The 20,241-nt window shown below is 41.2% G+C and overlaps 1 protein-coding gene across 2 annotated transcripts; it reads left to right on the top strand.

Moving 5' to 3' along the window:
* Positions 1-1,144: 1,144 nt before the first annotated feature.
* egln1a (egl-9 family hypoxia-inducible factor 1a) lies at positions 1,145-19,767 on the top strand. 2 transcript variants are annotated; one of them, XM_068568512.1, is made up of 5 exons: positions 1,145-2,134; positions 12,948-13,067; positions 18,756-18,892; positions 18,977-19,044; positions 19,159-19,767. In XM_068568512.1, exons 1-5 carry the CDS (start codon positions 1,430-1,432, stop codon positions 19,206-19,208), a joined length of 1,080 nt encoding a protein of 359 aa, XP_068424613.1. In that variant the 5' UTR covers positions 1,145-1,429; the 3' UTR covers positions 19,209-19,767. The 2 variants fall into 2 exon arrangements, with proteins under 2 accessions (XP_068424613.1, XP_068424614.1); XM_068568513.1 differs by lacking the exon at positions 12,948-13,067.
* Positions 19,768-20,241: the final 474 nt, after the last annotated feature.

The raw sequence follows: 20,241 nt of genomic DNA, 5'->3' as shown, positions 1-20,241 counted from the left end.
GCTGGAGACGTCAAAGAAAGTGACTCTCACGGAGACACCGGTTCCATCCAGGTGCGACTGAGCTTGTTGCAGCAGGTAGATGATGGCGTCATACACTCCCACATGAGGCTGGTAAGCGAATTGCAGAGGGTCCAGATGATATCACCTGAGGTCGGAGGTGGGCGAAGACAAGCCTTTTCAGCACATTCATCACATGGGATAAACCTGCTGGAGTTTCCCAATTACTATCTTATTGTAAATACATTGATGTTTTATAATATATATATATAGTGGATAATTAGAAATCATATTATATATAATTATCAATTATCTATTTTTTGCTGTGATGCTCAAAGTCAAGCTGTGATACCCTACATCAGTTATCCTTGAGCTGCTGTGCACGCACGTTACATGTTTACCCCAAAACACATTCCTGCACATATCTACGGATTATGTATGAATAAAAAAAGTGCTTCCTTTATTTCCTTCTTAATTTCTCACTTCAATGCAGTTGTGGTTCAAGAAGTAGTTTACCTTAGTAAAAGTAGCAACACCAGATTGTAAATATGTTTAATTACAAGTAAAGGCGTTGTATTCAAAAGTTAACTTAAGTAAAAGTACATATTCATTATTTCTTCAGATGAAAGTACTTATGCAGAATATTCTATTTTATATAATTGTATATATTATGAATAATGTTTAACCTTTTTATATTATTGGACAGATATCTTCATCTGAAAGTAGTGCGGTAGCTACCGGTGAGATAATTTCCTGTTGCTAATTGTTAATTTAAGTAAACTAAAAATATATCAACATTTTACTTTCCGTTGTTGCCAAAAGCCATTGACTGTCAGTGAACATGATTAATAATGAGAATAATCACTAAGGCTGCACAACTGGAGCTCAGGGATCTGTTAAATACGACACATAGTACTATATTGTTGTGTGTATTATTTTTGTCAATGACCAGAGGCGGACTTAAACATTCATGGGCATGGACATGCTCCCTGTCCGCTTACAATGATCTACTTCCACGTACTTCGCGCAGATTTCAAGCCTCTTTCTGAACACTCATTTGTCCGACAGTCCGTGATGGCAACGCGAGAGGGGCGGTGCTTGTGTGTGGACGTCAGAGCGGGCTGGCCCGCAGACAGGCTGAGCACACGCCGAGAGGCGCCATGCACTACCCTTGGACCGACAGCTAGCCCTCTGAAGTCCTCGACCAAGCCCGAAATGCTCGGTCCAGGGCGCACGTTGGTGCATTATTTCACAGATACAAGGTATGGAGAGGGAGAAGGAATGTTAAAATGGCGGGTTTTTGAGTCTTACTTTTCCGTCTCGCTCGGTGTAGCGTGGCAGAGGCAGAGGATCGTTTCCAAAGTTGTCGGTTAGCAGGGCGCGTGTGAAGGATCGGATTTAAAGGCGCAGTGCACCCTTTGAAGCCGCAAACATGGAGCAGAGCGATTTGGACCGAGACCAGCAGTACTGTGAACTTTGTGGGAAAATGGAGAACCTCCTCAAGTGTGGTAGGTGCCGAAGCTCCTTTTACTGCAGCAAGGAGCACCAGAAACAGCACTGGAAGAAGCACAAGCTCATTTGCAAGGAGACGGACAAGGCTCAGCTTCCCAAACAGCAGCCCGAGCAGCAGCCTACACCTTCAGGTGACGACGACAAGACACCGGAGAAACACCGGGAAAAGATAAGTCCCGAGCAGGCGGACAACCCATCTTTACCACAACCCACAAACACAGAGGTATCGGGGGACGATGACGCGCCACGGGAGGACCGGTCCAACAACACCGCCACACCTAACGGACAGACCAGCTCATCCCCTCAGAAACTTGCCATGGAGTACATAGTCCCGTGCATGAACAAGCACGGCATCTGTGTGGTGGACAACTTTTTAGGAGCAGAAATCGGGCTCGGCACTTTGGATAATGTCCAAGCGCTGCACAAAACGGGCAAGTTCACAGACGGACAGTTGGTCAGTCAAAAAAGCGACTCCACTAAAGACATACGAGGGGACAAAATCACGTGGGTAGAGGGCAGGGAGGCCGGCTGCGAGAAGATCCGCATTTTAATGAGTCGCATGGACGACCTGATAAGACATTGTAACGGCAAACTGGGAAACTACAAAATAAATGGAAGGACAAAAGTAAGTATTGCAGCAGGTGGTAAGACACGACCGACACTCTGAATGTCGTGTGTGTGTGTGTGTGTGTGTGTGTGTGTCATGTATAAAAGCCAGGCAGTGGTTTGCAGTCGTCCCCCTAGGAGCAAGAGCCCTGCTGGTCTGTAGAGTTACACCTGTCACACAACGAGGTGTCTTAAAACCAGCAGGGCTCTGGCCCCAGAGGACTGAATGAAATGTACGTTTAGCAGGCATCTGACTGTGTTGCAGAAGTAGAGCTCGGAGCTGTAAGACACATCCATTATTTATATATATATATATATATGAAATTATATTGTTAGTTATGGCTAACTATACATTTGTTTATGTACTTGAGGCTATATAACATACCGCATATGTCCCCCATGCAGCTCTATTAGACACGTGCTGCTACCAAATGCACACACAAAAACGAGGAAGACACCCAGCTCAGACCAAATTTGTGCATATCACATTTATTGCTGTGGAAACATAATTAGATGTGTGTGGAGGAGGAAGAGCACCAGCCATCCTCGCCATTTCAGAGGCAGCATGTATAACTGTGCTGCTGGATGTCTCCAGGGATGCTGTTCTGTAGCTGACCCCTGACCTCGCCGTAAAAAGGTGGCAAACAAACTAGAGCTGCGACAATTTAATTCTTTCCTCCCATATGACTTATGTAATTGAGTTGTGGACAAGACATTTAAGGACATCATCTTGGGTTCTGGGAAAGAGGAAGGCCTGCATTATCAAGGTTGGCAGTGTGGGGGAGAAAACTGTGGGCAGCTTCTGTCACACTGAGATGCGTTTTCTTTGTCCTTTTTTATTTTTAGGCTGGTTCCTCTGAGATAATGAGCAGCCCCAATTTGTCTTCAGACTTTAGTCAACAACATTTTCTTACTTTTACTGTCCTCTAACTGCTGTTTGCTTGTGTAGTGAAAAAACAAAAGCAGCATACGTCAACCAAAAGCAATTCTTGTCTCAGCTTGGATCTTGAGTTGTGTGTGACATGAAACTGTCCTTTCACCCGGATCTGGTCTCCATGGCATGAGAGTGACTCATGAGGAGATGAGTCGCTCTCATGCGTTATCTTTTTCCTTCTAATTTTTAAGAGGTGGTTGTTGAAGCCTTTGGGACATGCTCAGTCAGTGTAAAAGGTCGCAGTTCAAAGACCCGAACAGGAGTCCATTTAGCACAAACAAATGATTCTCTTGAACGCTGAACTAACCCGTCTCAAGGTAGTCGCTGTTTTACATTTTGTCATTTTAACATCGGTTCGGTTGTCGCAGTGCTTGACATTTAAAGGATCTAACAGTTAACCTGCTTCAGGTACTTTGTGTGCTTGCACAGAGCTTTGATCACACAACACTGTTATTTTTAGGCAGCTTCTCCTGCTACATTTATCTCTGCCGGGTTCTTGGTAGAGTAAACATGAAACGGTTTTCAGAAAGCACATCATTCCTTTATTGCCTTAAAACGGCTCCACACAGCTGGCCGCTGAGTCAAAACACCTAGTTGCCTTGGCAAACGCACGCCTGGATTGTGACCAGGGAAAATCAGCATGACTTGCACAAATGGAAGTCCGCCAGTATCAATGGCTCAAAGGGATACAACACAATGTAAGCACAGTTTGCGTTTGGAAAGATAGAGGGAAAAGATTTTGCCCAAATAATTATTTAATGTCATTGTTCCCATTCCCCCTTTTCACTTGATAACAATGCGAGAAGTCTCGGGCAGCGGGACTTGTTTGTTTCTCGGCAGCTCCAGCATGTCGAATGCTTGCTGATGCCTGCGTAGCATAATCAAGGAACATGCAAAAATTCGTAACAGCAAAACGTTTGTCCCGCCGCTGACGCGCTGTCCCCATTTAATGTTAGTGTCCAGCATGTTAAAATAACTTTATTAAGCCACAGCTGCATTATAAATATATGTACTAAGCCAGTGCTATGCGGTTATGTTGTTGAACGTGAAACATGATAACTCTGACAAGCATGCCATTTCGTAGGTCAGTGTAAAGTTCAAATACTGGGATTAAGTAAAGGCAGCTATTGGTTTATTTAAATCATTGAGTATTCTGACATATATTTAATTGATTGATTGTTCTATAAACTCCTCAGCGCTCGTTTTGGGAAGTTAACCGGCTCATAAATGTCTTTCTAAAATCTATTTTATATAGCTTGGAAAATATACAGTAATTCCTTTTTTTTTAAGCTCTTTTGAGCCGATCATGTTAACATTATAGTTTATCATAGCCCAATAAACATTTTTACTCAACAGAGCTTGAATGCATCCAACTTGTAATCAGTTAAACCTACTTAACATGAGCAGTTTGCTCTATTATTTAGCCAAGAAGGACTGTGAAGCCCACCGGCTGCTAATGATTGACGTTACCAGCGCTGTAGCTCTAAATTGGTGTTCAGTTTAATCTGCAGCATCGAAAACCAACACCTCCGGAGTTGATGCAGAGGCGTTAAAACGGAACCTGCTTTTAGTAATTGAGTTACTCAAATAGTTTCAGCGATAGATTAGATACACTGTTCTTTGGTCCTTCAAGGTGCAAACTATGTTACAATCCAACAGCATAATGTTGCCTTATTTTGTGCACCTGATGCACAGTAAATTTGCAGTGTACCAGTCTTATAAAACAGCATTTCACACATTTGGTAAAAGCTGCAAAATTGTAAAAATATGTTGCTTGATCTCCAAAAAAAAAAAGTTTGTATATTGCAATAGCAAGAAGTGATGAGGGAAAAAGTATTTGTTTTGCAAATTCCATTTCGAACTGTTACTGAGAAAAATACTGTGAATCCTTTATTGGCTTAAAACAGCTCTGCACTGATTGGCAACATTTCCCTCAATGGCCTCGCTACCAGTATTGCAAAACCCTTATTGTCTCGCGGTATACAAGCATATTGTCTCCCAGTATACAAGCATATTGTCATGTCAGTCCAACCAAACTCACAGCTAGCCGAGCCTCTTATTTTTAGGGAAAACTGCTGACAATGTTAAGAAGCAGTTCCACGTAAACAAGATCGATCTAGACACAATCCATCCCGTCTCCTCCCCAGTGTTGTGTTTTGATAAAGAGCAACTGGGTTTTTGTATTGCCTCTTGAGTTATTTGTTGCGTCATTTGTAATGTCACAGACCAACTGTGGACATGTGTGCTTTCATAAGGAAGTTGACCGTTGACCTAAATCTTAAAGCTCTATAGAATAAGTAGGCTAGAGGAAGTCATGCGGTGGCAGTCCTCTGAGTGTTGAAGCAAGACGCTCGCGCCGTACACTACAGTACCTGCATGCCACCTCCTTCATGCTTATTGTTTAACCATCAGCCAGTTAACAATGAATGTAATCGTTAGCAAGTTTGTCGGAGGACAGACTCACTCATCATCCATGCTCAAATTTGAGCCAACCTGCCACTGAGCCTTTCTTAAAGCCCCTTTTGTTTATTGTAGGACAATGACAATACAGTAACAGAACAACAGGGGACGACGAGAACAATGAACACAGACTAGTTAACAACATTTAGTCAGAGGATGAGAGAACAGGCTGATGTTGATGTGCGTGTCTGAGCAATGGGAAAGCATAGGAAAGGAATAAGTAAATAAATCAAAGTAATTTTATAATAATCCTCATAGTTTTCACACATTATCGTCAACTTTTAAGACTTATACACTAACAAGCCCCCCTCCACTCGTTGCAAAGCATGACCAGGGTACAAATGTAAAGGGTGACTTTACATTTGATTTATTCATTAACGTTTTTAAGACTATTTGTGTTTCATAGTTGTTTGTTTTTTTGGCTAATTGGACCAGCTTTGTGTTGCCCCCAGACCCGTGTAAGAGGGGACTGGCCCATTTTGGACTTTATCCCTTAAAAAAATAAAAATGCTCCCAGACCCTAAGGGTCTTTGGGGAAAAGTAACCCTAAAACCAAAGCACATCCGACCCTCTGGCATGTTTACAGCTTCATTAGCAGTTAGCTTTCATAGTAACTGATTACAATTGTGATCCTACAAACAATCTAGTCCTGATTCATTGATTTATTAATTTCATGACTGGGCCTTTCTATAGTTCTATAGCAGCTCATTCTCCAGTACATGAAATATGGAGAAAAAACTTTTTAATGTCGTTCTGTCCTAAATTAATGCTTGGCCGCAAAAGATTACTCAATATATAGAGATATCAGAATACATAAAAAACAGTTGCAGGATGTTAACGATAATTATTGTCCAAATTCCAACATAGTAAACAAAAAAGGTAAATAAATAAGTTTGATATGTCAACAACTTTATTTTCCAAACCAAATATTTTAAGATAGTAGTTGTATAGGCATCATTGATCTCGTATTTAATGACCATCTGTAGAGCTCTTTGCATGGGGATTGTTATAACGTTTTTACTTTTGATCCACCGCTGCTTTTCCTGATGTACACCGAGCCTCGGGCAAAGGCCTCTGTAAGCGAGGTCCGACCATTTTGGCTTCTCTGTTTCTCTGGCGCTACTGACGACCTAGAATCCAACGACGATAACTCTCCGTCTTCCAGCAGGTTTTGTGCTGATGTGATGGATGTTGGTAGTATTAGCATCACTAGAAACGCTCAAGAGATGTGATAATCCATAATATCCCTTGACCCATAGCAGTGTTTTCTTGCCCCTCTCCTGGAACATCTTTGTCACGTTCACTCAGTGTAAACGTTGTCAACTACATTGTTTAGAAGTATTCGTTGACGTCCTTTTTATTTTATGACTAAATTGAAATGAATGGAAGAAAAATGACAGCAAAAATGATGGCAAAGCGTCTATCTGTTCATTATGAGACAAAATAGTTTTCAGACTGATAGCCAGTCCTCGTTCAGTGTTCATTAACCCAAAGAAAAGTTTAAAATGTCGTGTTTAGAATGGATGAATGTCTAATTAGGGATATGAATCTTTTGTTTGTCTCATTCAATTTTGATTCTTTGGGTCATGATGATTTAATCAACGTATTCATGCTAGACCTGCAACAGTTGTCATTGAAAAGTTGGAGTATTTCTTAGTGACTTCAAGAATAATAAGTTCAAATTCTTGCATATAAAATGCGTGTAAAATGTCCTTTTTATTTTTTATGTACCTTTTTATAGAAATACAGTGTACACAAAATAACAATGTAAAACCTGTTATTTTGTGTGATTTTATTTTTTTTTTTAATTAACAACACGCAAAATATCCATGACTGTCACCTAAACAGCCGCGCTGTCGCTGCGTCTGCAGTACGGACGTATTTAGGTCCGCCCATGGTGGGCTGCTCGCTGCTGGAGGTCCCGGTGGAGTCTGAGCTGAAGGAGTTTCTGGTTAACCTGCATAGATTGCATCTCATCTTGCGCAGAATCCGACCGGGTGACACCGTTGATAAACATTAAGAACAATAGAAATAGTCAATCTTCTCTCTGATGTTCTCATTTACTTATGTTGGTCATATAGAGGTCTCATTATTAAATTGAGACGGTTTTCACAATAACCATCTGTACTAAACCTAACATCCTCGAGTCTGCAGAGCCACGAAGCCCTGTCTCCACGGCTGAACAGAGCGCTGTTTATTCAAAGTTTATTAATACTGAACGTGACGCGTGTCTAAATTGCACCAAATTCGACACAGCACTCCCCTGGGTGAGCACATGTTTATCTCCCCGTTTACTATGCCAGACTGTCCAAGGAGCATCTGGCTGTGATCCAAGTGGGTCTTTGAGAAAGACGTCTTGTGTTTTTGATTGTTTGCAGCAGTAAAGTTGAGGACAGAGAGAGGACTTATGTTGGATGGAGCAGATATTGTGCTTTTAAAAAACTGTTTGTTAAAAGGAAAATGTTTTGCGAAACATTAAAAAAAAAGTTAAATAATAATCTTAAATCACTTTACTAAGTAAAATGGTTCCCGTACCACTCCTGCCTGCAGAATGAGGGAACTATAAACTGATGGTCAATATAGAAATTGAATTACCTGCCTCTAGTACTTTATTCAAACCCACACCTCTTGTTTTCCCGACTTTCTTTTTAACTGCAACAGTGATGGATTTTTATATTATTTGCTGACTGTGCCCAGTCTTTTACCACTGGCACCGAGAAAGTATCAGTGACTGATCCAATTACCGAGTGAGCCTGCTTGGCTCACACACAGGCGTGATGGAGCCATTCAGCAGTTACTGCACAAAACAGTCACGGTACTGTAGATATTGGCTCGCTTGGCTTTTTTTTTTTTTGTATATGAGTTGGAAACCACCTGACTGATCGCACGACAGTTTTGAAGATGTGCTGTTGCTTGCCGTTTCCGTGAAACGTGCTGCCTTATCCGATGAGATTTTATGACTTGTCTGAGTGAGAGTAGAAGCAGCAGGCCTGAAGCTTCAAGCAGCTCACAGAGGTCAGCCCGTGCGTTTATCTTTTGTTTGTCAATGAGACACAAGCGGAGCGTGCCGAATTCCACAAGGCCGAAGACTTTACACAATCCCCTTCAGAGTATTTGCGTAATGATACCAAAAACTGTGCTTGTGTGTCCGCTGCAACATGTCGAGAGTGAAGGGGAGCACCACTGCTGTATAGGTCCTATTGTTTACAGCCTACAGTAACGGAGAAAATAATAAACTAGGTCATTTCTTTAAACAGGGATTTTCTCTTGAGGCAGCACCACTGTCTGACAGATAAAACAAGGAGCTGTCCCGGGCTCATTTCCCACACTCCCCTGCGCTACAAGGTCTCCATCCCAACTGTTTGTACTCGTGTTTGGATAAGCATCTCTTCTGTGAAGTGAGCAGACCCCTTGTAGCGCTTCCTTTTCGTTCCACCCCAGTTCATGGCGCACATAAGTGAACCAGAGATGCACTGACAGCAGATCAGTGTTTCCTTCCAAGTGATCAGGTCAGAATTGACCCTACGCCAAGCAGTTTATGCTTGATTTTATTTGAGCTTTGAGTTGCAGTTGTCAGAGTCAAACTGAGGATGAGGAAGAAAAATAAACATCAGCACTCAAGTTGTGTGCAAAAGATTAGTCTTAACGAAACAGAAGGATCCTCAGTCTATAATCTCCACTTCGAATATTAAGCGATTAAGTTTATTCTATATTAATAATTATTTAATTATTCTAGATGCCCAACGAATGTTTAGTCAAGACATTTATAGAGAATTCAGTCATAGGAATAGATGTCATTGTCACATCGAGAGAGAGAGGGAGAGGGAGAGAGAGATTTAAAAAAAAAACAACGATAGGAAAGTAATTGTCTGAAATGAACATCAGTTCACACTTGCCCGTGAATGCTAGTGGGTCTCTGAAGCTGTGCCTGAGGAATGGAAGCAAACGGCATGGCGAGTGAATGAGGTCAGCCTCCTAACGAGAGCCACCGAGTAATGCAGGAGCATAAGTAACTGAGAGGAACTTGAAGTTAAATGGGGATACAGGTCAGAGGTAGCGTTGGGTACGAAATAACCTATACGACCGGTGTCTACTGGACCGAAACGTAACGGAGATTTTGGTGCTTCCTTTCGCCGGGAACTCTGCAAGAGAAACGGCCCAAGCTACGAGACAAAGCGAGATTATTAGGAGACGTGTTTGTCCCTAAATTCATTTGCTGTTTGCCGAATTCAAGAACAGCTCCGTCTGGTTCAGAAAAGGGTGGGTGGGTGGTTTAAGTATACTGTAAACTAGTGGCGGGCCGTCAGGGCCTTCTAAGCCTTCTCTGAAGACCTAAACAGAATCACAAAGTTATAACTATTTTATAATATATATATATATATATATATATATATATATATATATATATATATATATATATATATATATATATATATATATATATTTTATTATTGAAAGTTATAGATTTTTTTTATTAATGTAATTGTTTTTCACAAATGCACTACATGTACTATAACTATTTGTACCTATTAGCTAATTTTGTCATTGCACAGCTGCGCCTTCATTGGCTTCTTGGGAGCTGTTTAACAGGATTTTTTTATACAATCACATTTCACCTGTCTTCCTCTATGTAAGAGACGCCTGGTCAAACTACATGGAAGAGCCTTCTGAAGACCCTAGACATGTGATTGGGCCCGCGTGACCATTAACATGTGCTTTGATTGGGGCACCGTGACTTCTGTCTACCAGAAAACTAGCTGGCTGAACTCAGGAGGAAGGAAGGAGTAAGTTGTTGAAATGCTGGCTATGTAACTTATTTTTTACATGTGCAGTCATATTTAATCATACACAGCGCTGCTGCTGCTTGTAGCATAGTTTTGTTATTACTAAATGTGACTGGTTGTTTGGTTATTTGACCCGGCGGTTTTGGGCTGTGCAGCGGAGCGCTGCGACCGTCCACGCTGGTGGATAAGGTGGGTCAGGCCCCGCATTGTTCAAATGCAGAGTCTCCTCTTTTCTTTTCTTTCTTCGCAACATACGTACTGGTAGAGCGGGTCTGGTCAAAGTATAATTTAACTAGTTAACATATTGTTCATTTTGAATAAATAAAAAAAAATTAGCTTCGCAATAAAAAAAAGGCTTTCTTCTAAGTATCTGTTCAGGCACCGTTTAGGCACCGGCATCGCTTTAAAAGTATTGTTTTAGCACAGGAAGAAACAAAACCCATCCCGTATGTGTATATGTGTGTGTGTATTTATTTATTTATATTAGGGCCTGTCAGATTAACGCGTTAACGTAACGTTAATCTGCCAATCCTTTAACGGCGTTAACTTTTTGATCATGCGTTAACTGCATGTTTTGTTTTTTGTTTTTTGTTTGCATTGGGAGGGGTTTATCGCTTTAAATCTCTCCCAGATGGTGTAGTTCAGACCTGGGCGTGTTACGGCTCTCTCAGTCCGGCCCGCGTGAGGTCAATCAAACATGAGAAATAAATTTACTCTCTTTACTCTTCTCTCAAAGTGAACTTTCCTCACATCACAAGATGTTCAGTGCACTTGTTCAAGCCAACACAGACTGGACTTTGCATATATATATATATATATATATATATATATATATATATATATATATATATATATATATATATATATATATATATATATATATATATATATATATATATATATATTATATTTCCCAGGTCCATAATTCAGCTTGAGCTGGTGTTGAGTTTTCCCACCGCAAATGAACCTCTCATAGACTTTCTACAGCTGTCCACTCGAAGGGAAAAGAAACACAAAACTGCTGTGTCTGGATTTTTGCGATGTGTCAAGGCTCTCGCACCTTCAGTCAGCCAACACAAAAAAACACACACCACTCTCACATTTTTGAATACACGCAAACACACATTTCCTAGCCAAGACTATTTACCCATCTCCGGCCTTGCAGCATGCAGTAAAGGGTGGGAGGGGCGACATAGCAGAGGATCAGCCAACCTTCCTCACGCTCTGCACGTAGCACAACCATTAAGGGAGGCCAGGAGTCAAAGTTTACAGCAGTTCACTCCTCTCTTCTGGCCCAGCACCACCCCTCTGCTCTCGCTCTGTCTGTGTTCTTATTTCACCCTCCCTCTCTTTTACACACACACACACACTTACAGAGAAGCTCACTGTATTGCATCTTACTGACAGGAAGCCCTTTGTCAGTTTGACTCCTCCCCCCCCCCCCCCCCACCCCCCCCTCACATTTGCTATGTTGAAGTTTGTTGCTTTTTTGCTTTGAAGGCCCTGATAACCGTGCATTGCAGTGGTAACCTGATTCACTCTGTAGATGCGAGCACAATGTGGACCACCATGGTCAGATGCGTAGGTAAACAAGATTCAGACGTATGTGTGACGTAGACGCACATCACAAATACAAGAATTTGCACGTACAGATTTTGAAATACGGTTATGATGTGGTACAATAAAATGCATCTGTCCAGAAGTATGTGGACCAACAGGCTTCCATATTATTAGTTCATTGATTCAGCCCAAAGCCTCAAAATACAAATATTTGGATAATCATCCTATCTTATCATTTCCCGACATACATGAGTCAAGTCAAACATAGAAACGTAAGAATACGTCACTTGTTATGAGGGCAAGTGAAGGAGGAGGAGAGTGTTTATAATAATGTTATGGTTTATGTTGAACCAAGTGCATGGAAGAACTTGCCTTTTGTTTGTCATATCACAGCTTAGACACGGTGCATGAGGGCAGAATCTTCCCTCTGGGTTTGTACACGTTCGCCACTTACCTCAGCTCCCCTTTCAAGTCAAAACCCACGCAGTTGCACAGTGTCCCAAAGTGTTGGCTGACAATTTCCAGTACTCAAGGTCGGATATCTGAAATACTGTACACTTTGGTATTGCCAGCAGTTTTAAGTCTATAAATCAGATGGATTTTTTTCGTCTTCCATGGAAAGTCCTTTCAGAAGAAAATTCAAGTGTTTCGTTCGCAGTCTTTCCCGGCAGTCATCGCTAGTGTGCGTGTCTCCTTTCCAAGGGACATTCTACGCTGTTTACACCAAGAAGTTTACAAGAGCTCATAGGGGTTCGCTGCCAACACCCAAGCAGATCATGCAACTCTTAATAGAGCAGGAAAAGGCAAGGGGAAGTTGACGTGCTGCACGATATCTCCGGTTTATTTTCTCGCTAGTTTAAAGTTTATAATGAGGCAGCTGTGTTGTAATCGGTCTCTTCTTGTATGAGTCGTGGTGCAGGTGAGGCAAGGCCAGTGTCATCTGGCTTAATGCAGTCTTGCCTCCTTTGTAGTCATGCACTACCTCTGACTTGTTTATTTGCACATGAGATCTCGACATTTAATGCATATGTTTATGCTATCTGTGCATCTGCTTTTACTAATCACGCTTTTTCATCTTCCTGTCCTTTCTTCAGGCAATGGTGGCGTGTTACCCTGGAAAGGGTACAGGATACGTGCGCCATGTGGATAATCCCAACGGCGATGGGCGCTGTGTCACATGCATATATTATCTTAATAAAGATTGGACTGCCAAGGTATGCAAGTGATGTACAGAGCAAATAATGTCAATAAGTACCAGATGACCTCATCATGAACTAAACTATGCCGTAATTCATTCTCTTGTTTATCGTTTGCTTTTTTGTTATAACATTGATTAATTTGTCATTTGAAATGATCACTTCAAATTTCTCTGAACTAATAATCAAAAGAAAAATGATAAACAAAAAGGCCATGTTTCTGGTGTCTACATTCATGTTGGACTTTCTGTCACAAGTTTATGACTCCATGGTGAGGTCGTCTCCTCTGCCCTGCTTTCTTCCACTCGGGACACCCGAGTAGAGTCAGTGGTAGAGGTTACGTGTCGGTACGTGCCGTTCGGCCACTCTCCCTGTTTATAATCCCATTAAAATGCAGAGATCCTACTAATCCAGCCACACCCGATCGGGGAGAAGAGCGCCCCCGTGCTATTTTCCATAGTTCCCCCTGCAGGAGAGTAGATACACAGGCGGAAGAAAGAGACGCAGGTCTTAATGCCGCCGTTTATTACTCCCATCATATGGATAAAACAAGCATTTCAAACAATTCTGGTGTTTTGGTGCACAGTTTTTAGTTTTGTTTAGCTGAAGGAATATTCAAATGAATCTGACAGTAAGGCTCCCAAAAACTTCCTCACCAGTTTCCCAAAAAATTATTTCAACCGTCCGACCTTTAGTGTTATCCTTAAAACATCTAAATGATTTCCGTTTTTAGATTGTTATTGTCATCAACATTGGTTATTTGTATAAAACACAATTTTTTTTATTAGGAAATACATTATTGTATTATTAATTTGAAATAAATCTTGGCATTAGTTGTTTAATAATGAATATTAAATGCTTAGAGCGAGAATGAGTAAGTTAAACGGGTCACAATTTCTTCTTTAATCTGTCATTTATATTGCTTTAAACACCTTAACTTTCCCACCAAAAACTACATTTTACAAGATTACATTTGAACACATCATGATAGCGTTATAATTTACCCTTTGCCCACTACTCAGTCTTGTTGAGTAGATCTTGAACACACCATAATGCAAGTGTATGCAACGTCCATTACGTTATCTGTTTTCTTCCGTTATCAGCAGGAACGCGCTAAAGAAAGACTCCTCACTTTTTGGCAGACGAGCCAGTTACTGTGATTACTCCAAACAACGTGCATGGGAATGAATTACAATATAATACGGATCTTAACTTATGATGTTAGTTAAATAGTTTAAACGTTGTTTCTAATGTCTTATTTTGACCCTTTTTGTTGTGACAAATTGTGAGCTCAATGTTGTCTTCACTCATCGACACAAGTGGTGTCTGTGTGGCTGAGGCGTTGCGGTCTGTCCCGAGATAAAACTATCCAGCATGCGGCAGAGGAAATATTAAACGTAACGGCTGAAACCGCCCGTTTCAATCAGCAGGCGGTGAACTTATTAAATTTACAACACCAAATTTAAAATGTATAATCTTAATGAGCCATTACGTTTGAATTGAACCCCTTCGTGATTTGCTACTGACTGACACAGTGACACAAAAGGATTGTTTTTCACGAGTAAGCACCTCGGCGGCCGCAACAGAGAACTTTGTTTTGTTGTTTTTCATCTATTCGTTTCTTTCTTGTGAACATAATATCACAGTTAAGCCGGGAGGGAATTTCTTCAAATGTAGTACAAACCTCTACTTGGACTCAGGGATCAACTAATTAGGAGATAAAACAATATTTTTGGGCCGTAACTCAAGAATTCATTTGTCTATTAATTATATTTTCATTATGACATTTCCACAAAAATGTAATGAAGTAATGAAGCATACGACTGTGAGGCGGCAATTCTGGTTTTGTCATGTTTTTCTTTCTCATTTATTAAGGAAGCGAACGTTTGAACAAACGAGTTTACTCGCCTCTCAATTATGAGACAGATCAACAGGATGCTGCACAACAGAAAGGAACAACACTCTTAAGAACAGGAGGGTGTCTTTCATGATTCACTGACTAAGACATAGAAGTAGACAAGAGATTGTCTTCTAGATTTCCTCACATACTTGACCTCGAGACCTAAATATGAAAATTACGTAATTACAGGAAACTCCTATGAATGCTAGTTAGTGGTAGAATGTGGCCATGCACAAGTCTGTCTTCTGGCTGTGAAGTAAGCTGCAATTAATAGCGGTCTTCAAACAAGCAATGAGGTTAGTTGAATGCATATGATTGAGGGACCCGTCTTCTGCTCTGAGAGGGTAGAGAAGATAAACATCTAATTTAACAGTCCATGTCCACCATGTCCCAGTTGACTAGTGTGACTCGCATGTGACTGCCGTTCATTTGTTGATGAAATTTGTTTGACATTTATTATCATGACTATTCTTGACATATGAATATCATCACTCATTGGCAGTTTTTTCTTATTCTGTAGAGCCATTTCGAAACTGGTATTGGAACTGCCTACGATAAAGCCTAAAATGCTGTAACGGGTATTGCCGAGTGTGCAGTTCTATGCACCGATGCAATATTACATCATATCATTTACAAACGAATTAACGCAGCACGGAAACAGCATGTGTCGCTAACCGTTTAAGGTTGTATTAAGTTTCACATATGATGCATTCAAGCTCCATTCAGTAAAAATTCATATTTGGCGAAGCTAAATTATAATTATACGGTGCATGTTATGTCACACCTACAAACTTGAATAAATACAGTTTTAAGATAATCACAGAAATATTAAACTGATAGTAGAAAGATAATTTGTTAAACTCTTTTTAGTTAACTCACTGATATTGGATCAATACTCTGTATTGTTCAATAAGCGAGTTCAGAAATCGTTATTGAGAAGGAAGAAACAATATCTTAACACCTCCTGTGTTGACCACCGCACCTACAAATTGGAGAGAAACGACTGTTTGGAGTACGTTAGGTGTCTCATGTTGGCGACCGTGGTACAGTTGTGAGCACGAGTCGTCCTTCCGGCCGCTAGCCCGCATCGATGTGTCCTTGAACAAGACACTTAACCCTAAAATTTCTCGCGTAGCTGCTACTACGGTGTATAAAAGTTAGATCGTCCTGACGTGGCATCTTGCATGGTAGCTCCTCTCATCACTGTGTGAATGATTCCTATGTAAAGCGTCTTTGTGTATTTAGAAAAGCACTATATGAAATCAAAGTATTTTAAAAACATGTCACCACGTTGTAGCTATGTATAGCCAACAGATGCCAATAAGTTGTCATTCAACCTAACCTGTGACCCACTTTTGCAGCTGTTTTTTGGGGTTTATAATCCATCCTGTGTTTGCCCTTGCACTCTCAACACAATCACAGTTTTTTATGTGTACACTAAATCTTTTGTGCACCAGGTCGGTCCGACTGCTCGTTTGTTAATCGGTTAAGCTGTTGCGTGATTTCTTTTGTCATGTTCGTGATGCTTCAATTACTCAAACGAGCCATGTTCTGGGACCGCGTGGACACATGAATGATTCAAATCTAGTCCCTGATTGGTTGTTTAATAGGCATGTGATTAGCTGTGTTTTATAGAATGTGGTTGCCTGGATACGGAGGCTCTGTGAGAGAATGACATGGCGTTGGAATGTTCAGGTTCAGTTGCTCCAGTTATTTACACACAATTTTCAACATTGCGTCTCTTCAACTGCTTAACTTCGATACAAAGTCATTATATTCACATTTCTGCTCAGATTAGTTGGTCCATATGATGCATTGTACCAACACTTCGTAGTCATTAAAGTCCGCAATGCAGAAGTCTTTGTACAATTTTCCGGAAAGTCACAGTTTGGTACATCATTTTTCAGTTATGTATGACCAGTTGCTGCTTTTCAATGTTCTCTGTTCACCTATGTGACAAAAATATAAGAAACAAGCCACTCTGGTGGGAGGAAAAAGATGGATACAAGCTGAAAGTCAAAGTGTGGAGGGAATGAATCATCCACTGGAAATACCTTTCAGTATAAGTAAATGCAGATTCTCTCCAAGGTATGTTTTTAACTGAACCCATCCCCCCAAAAATACACCCCCTTTCGATTAATATTTATAAATATGGACCCTGATAAGACATAAAGACTGTAACTGCTTCTATTTTGAGAAGTGAAATAATTGCAATAAGATAGTGTATGTTCAGATGCAAAAGTGCTGCACAGCTTTTTTGCTGCACCAAGATGTATAAATATAAATCCATCCATTTTCTAGAGCGCTCAGGGTGTCGGGGCTGGGAGTGTGAGTGTTTCCCAGCATGCAATTGGCGGGAGGTAAGGACGGTTCACCCGTCTATCACAGCTGACGCATTCTGTAGAGACTCACAGACACGATCCCAGCGCTCTGTGTGACGTGCGTGAACAGTCAGGGTCACAGCGCTCAGCGTCGTCCTTCCTGTCGTTTCTTCAGAGCCACTCAGTCCACACACTAACTCTTGACATTAATCATATTGTTGAAAGTACACATGTTTACATAGTTACACCAACACTTGTTCCACCAAGGTAAAGGTTTCAGTGGCCGCCTCCAACTTAGTCATACCGGTATCTAAGGGTACACCATGTGACTTCCTTTTGTGTAACATGCTCTCAGCGAGCATGAGGGTGGCAGGTTTGGCTGGATTGTATTTCTTCCTTCATCATCTTTGGCAAGTTTGTCAGAATTAATTTTAAAAAAATATTGTTTTTTACTTTGAGAGGCGGTTTTGAGTACTGTGTGAGGTGTGTGTCTGTGAACAGGTTTTGTCCCTGTGAAAGCGTTGCAACTGTAAATGATGCAGTCACCAACGTTTACTGATGTGTAGTTGAGATCAAAGAGTTCAAAGATGGGTGTGAATTGTAAAACTCTCTGTCATTATGCTCTGTATCCAGTGCACAGCAGTATTTTCCAAAAAATAAAACCTGCTGTGATGTCAGCAGTTTCCTACCTAAAAGGCTGCACCGGAGATCAAAAATGATTACTCAGCTTGATATAGGTCAGAAGCTGATGTCCTGCGAGGGTCACCCTGTGTTCATCCTTTCTTCCAGGCCACAATTTGAATATATCGTGCCGTTAAACAATGGTCCAAATCAGTGGTGCTTTAGCCGCCTACGTGTTTCAGGAGGGAAAAACCTTTCTCCTATCTTCTCTGACCCTATTGTGCTTTATTTATTTTAGTCACCACCGGCATTCCCCCTCATTCAAAGTAGTATAAATGAGAATAACATTACTTCTCGGACGGAGGGTGTGAACCTTTCTGCCCTGCTAGTTTGCGTGTGAAGAGAGGGGCCTATCATATCAACTGTGTGAGAGTTTCAGCGGCACGCTTGCAGCAATCTGCTTTTTCACTCTCCACGTCCTTTATCCAGCTGGAGCAGTTTTCCTGTGGGTTATTCTTCCTATCCCTCCACAGGAAAGCCTTCCCCCCGCCGCTGCTTCCGATCCTAAGCTTTCCTCCTCTAGCCCACGGAGTTGGACATCAAATTTCCTTAACATTATCCTCTTACGTTTGTAATTTCAAAAAGCCTGACAGTGCATCTTCTGTAACAGTGATAAATGCAGTTTTAGGACACATTCCCTGAATGTTTACGATTTTAAATACGGATGAACGTAACAGGATCCGAAAAATGTCCACTCCTTCTCTTATTGTTTGCTTCCTCCAGTCTTTCCTTACCTTCCTGTGATTGCTTTGTCCTGATTTGTATACAAAATTGGGATTGTTCCTTCTTGTTCTGCTCTTCCAGGAACACGGTGGCCTTCTTCGAATCTTCCCTGAAGGAAAGGCACAGTTTGCCGACATAGAGCCCAGATTTGACCGTCTGCTGCTGTTCTGGTCCGACAGGCGGAACCCTCACGAGGTTCAGCCCGCCTTCGCCACCAGGTCAGCATCCAAATCCGTCGGCTGCACACACCCAGGTGACCCGGTCGGTTGCACAGTGACTCAGTGCTCTGATTGTCTCCCCAGGTATGCTATAACGGTGTGGTATTTTGACGCAGATGAGCGAGCCAGAGCTAAAGAAAAATACTTAACGGGTAGGTTTTGATGTAAAAGCTGCACAAACCGTTTGTATTATTTCAGGCCCTCCGTGTGTTTGTTTTACGCTCTTTTATATCATCTCTTGTGTGTTCTGTTTCCTCTGTGTGCAGGAGAAAAAGGAGAAAAGGTTGAACTTGGCAAAGCATCAGATCCCAGCTAGTGGGCGACCTGCATCCCCTGCAAACAGCCTTTAAGTGCTCTGTCCTCAGAAAGTGGCCTGTCGAGTGTGCGTGTGTGTGTGCGTGTGTGTGCGTATGTTCCTGTGTGTGTGTTTTACATGGAAAAGCAGCAGACTTTTTACGTGAGTGTGTGGAAGATCCATTTTTATTGAGACAAGACAAACACAAACAGTAATATCTGTTTGTTTTCAGCAAACTGGGTAAGCCCAGAGGACATTGAATGTCACGACATTGTATTGAAAGGGATCGTCTTGTTTTTTGCTCTTTCACCTTATGGATGAAATTAAAGGCTTGCCGGTGGAGAGCTCTCACATTACAGCTGACATTTTCAGAAAATCACCAGGAATTAAACTTCTCCCAGAGAATCTACAGCTTTTGCATATTGTTTTTTTGCAGTAAATTCCTTAAAGGTACAGTGTTCTGCATATGCTTAATGTGTTATGCTTTTCACATGGAATCAGCTGTTATAAGCTACTGTATTGCTAAATGTACTTGAGGTTGCAATAATATGAGGAATGATCTAAATTAAAAACATCTTTTTTTCTGACAAATTGTTTGGTCTTAGTTTGAATCTGATCATTTGCAGCACAGTAATAATTCAAAGAAAATTAATGTGCACAGATTTAACACCCGCAGTGTAAGCGGTGTCATGCTGCCCTCTGCAGGTCGACATTGTACACACCTCGCTTGTCTGATTTTCTGGACCGCAGCATTAATATGATTACTCATAATGGCAATAAGGTTATTCACACTGACAAGTGAGAGGAAAAACACGTTTAACCATCAGCATATTCAACTCTCCCTTCCATTTTAAACGTAATATCCGTAGCGTTGCCTTTATTGCTCTGTAAACTACAGCATGTCGGTGATTATCAAAAAACCTGAAAATGTGATTTAGATAGTCAAAAGAACATTATAATATTGTAGTATATTGATCATGCGGTAAATATCAACCAGTAAACTATTGCATGAAAGGCTTTTAGATTATTTTTTTCCGACTTAATGTCCTGCAAT

Source organism: Clinocottus analis, unplaced genomic scaffold, assembly GCF_023055335.1.
Source record: "Clinocottus analis isolate CAN_PGR_092001 unplaced genomic scaffold, fCliAna1.0.p SCAF_8, whole genome shotgun sequence".
In the NCBI taxonomy this organism is placed as follows: Eukaryota; Metazoa; Chordata; class Actinopteri; order Perciformes; family Cottidae; genus Clinocottus; species Clinocottus analis.
This window is presented reverse-complemented; position numbering and strand designations above follow the sequence as displayed.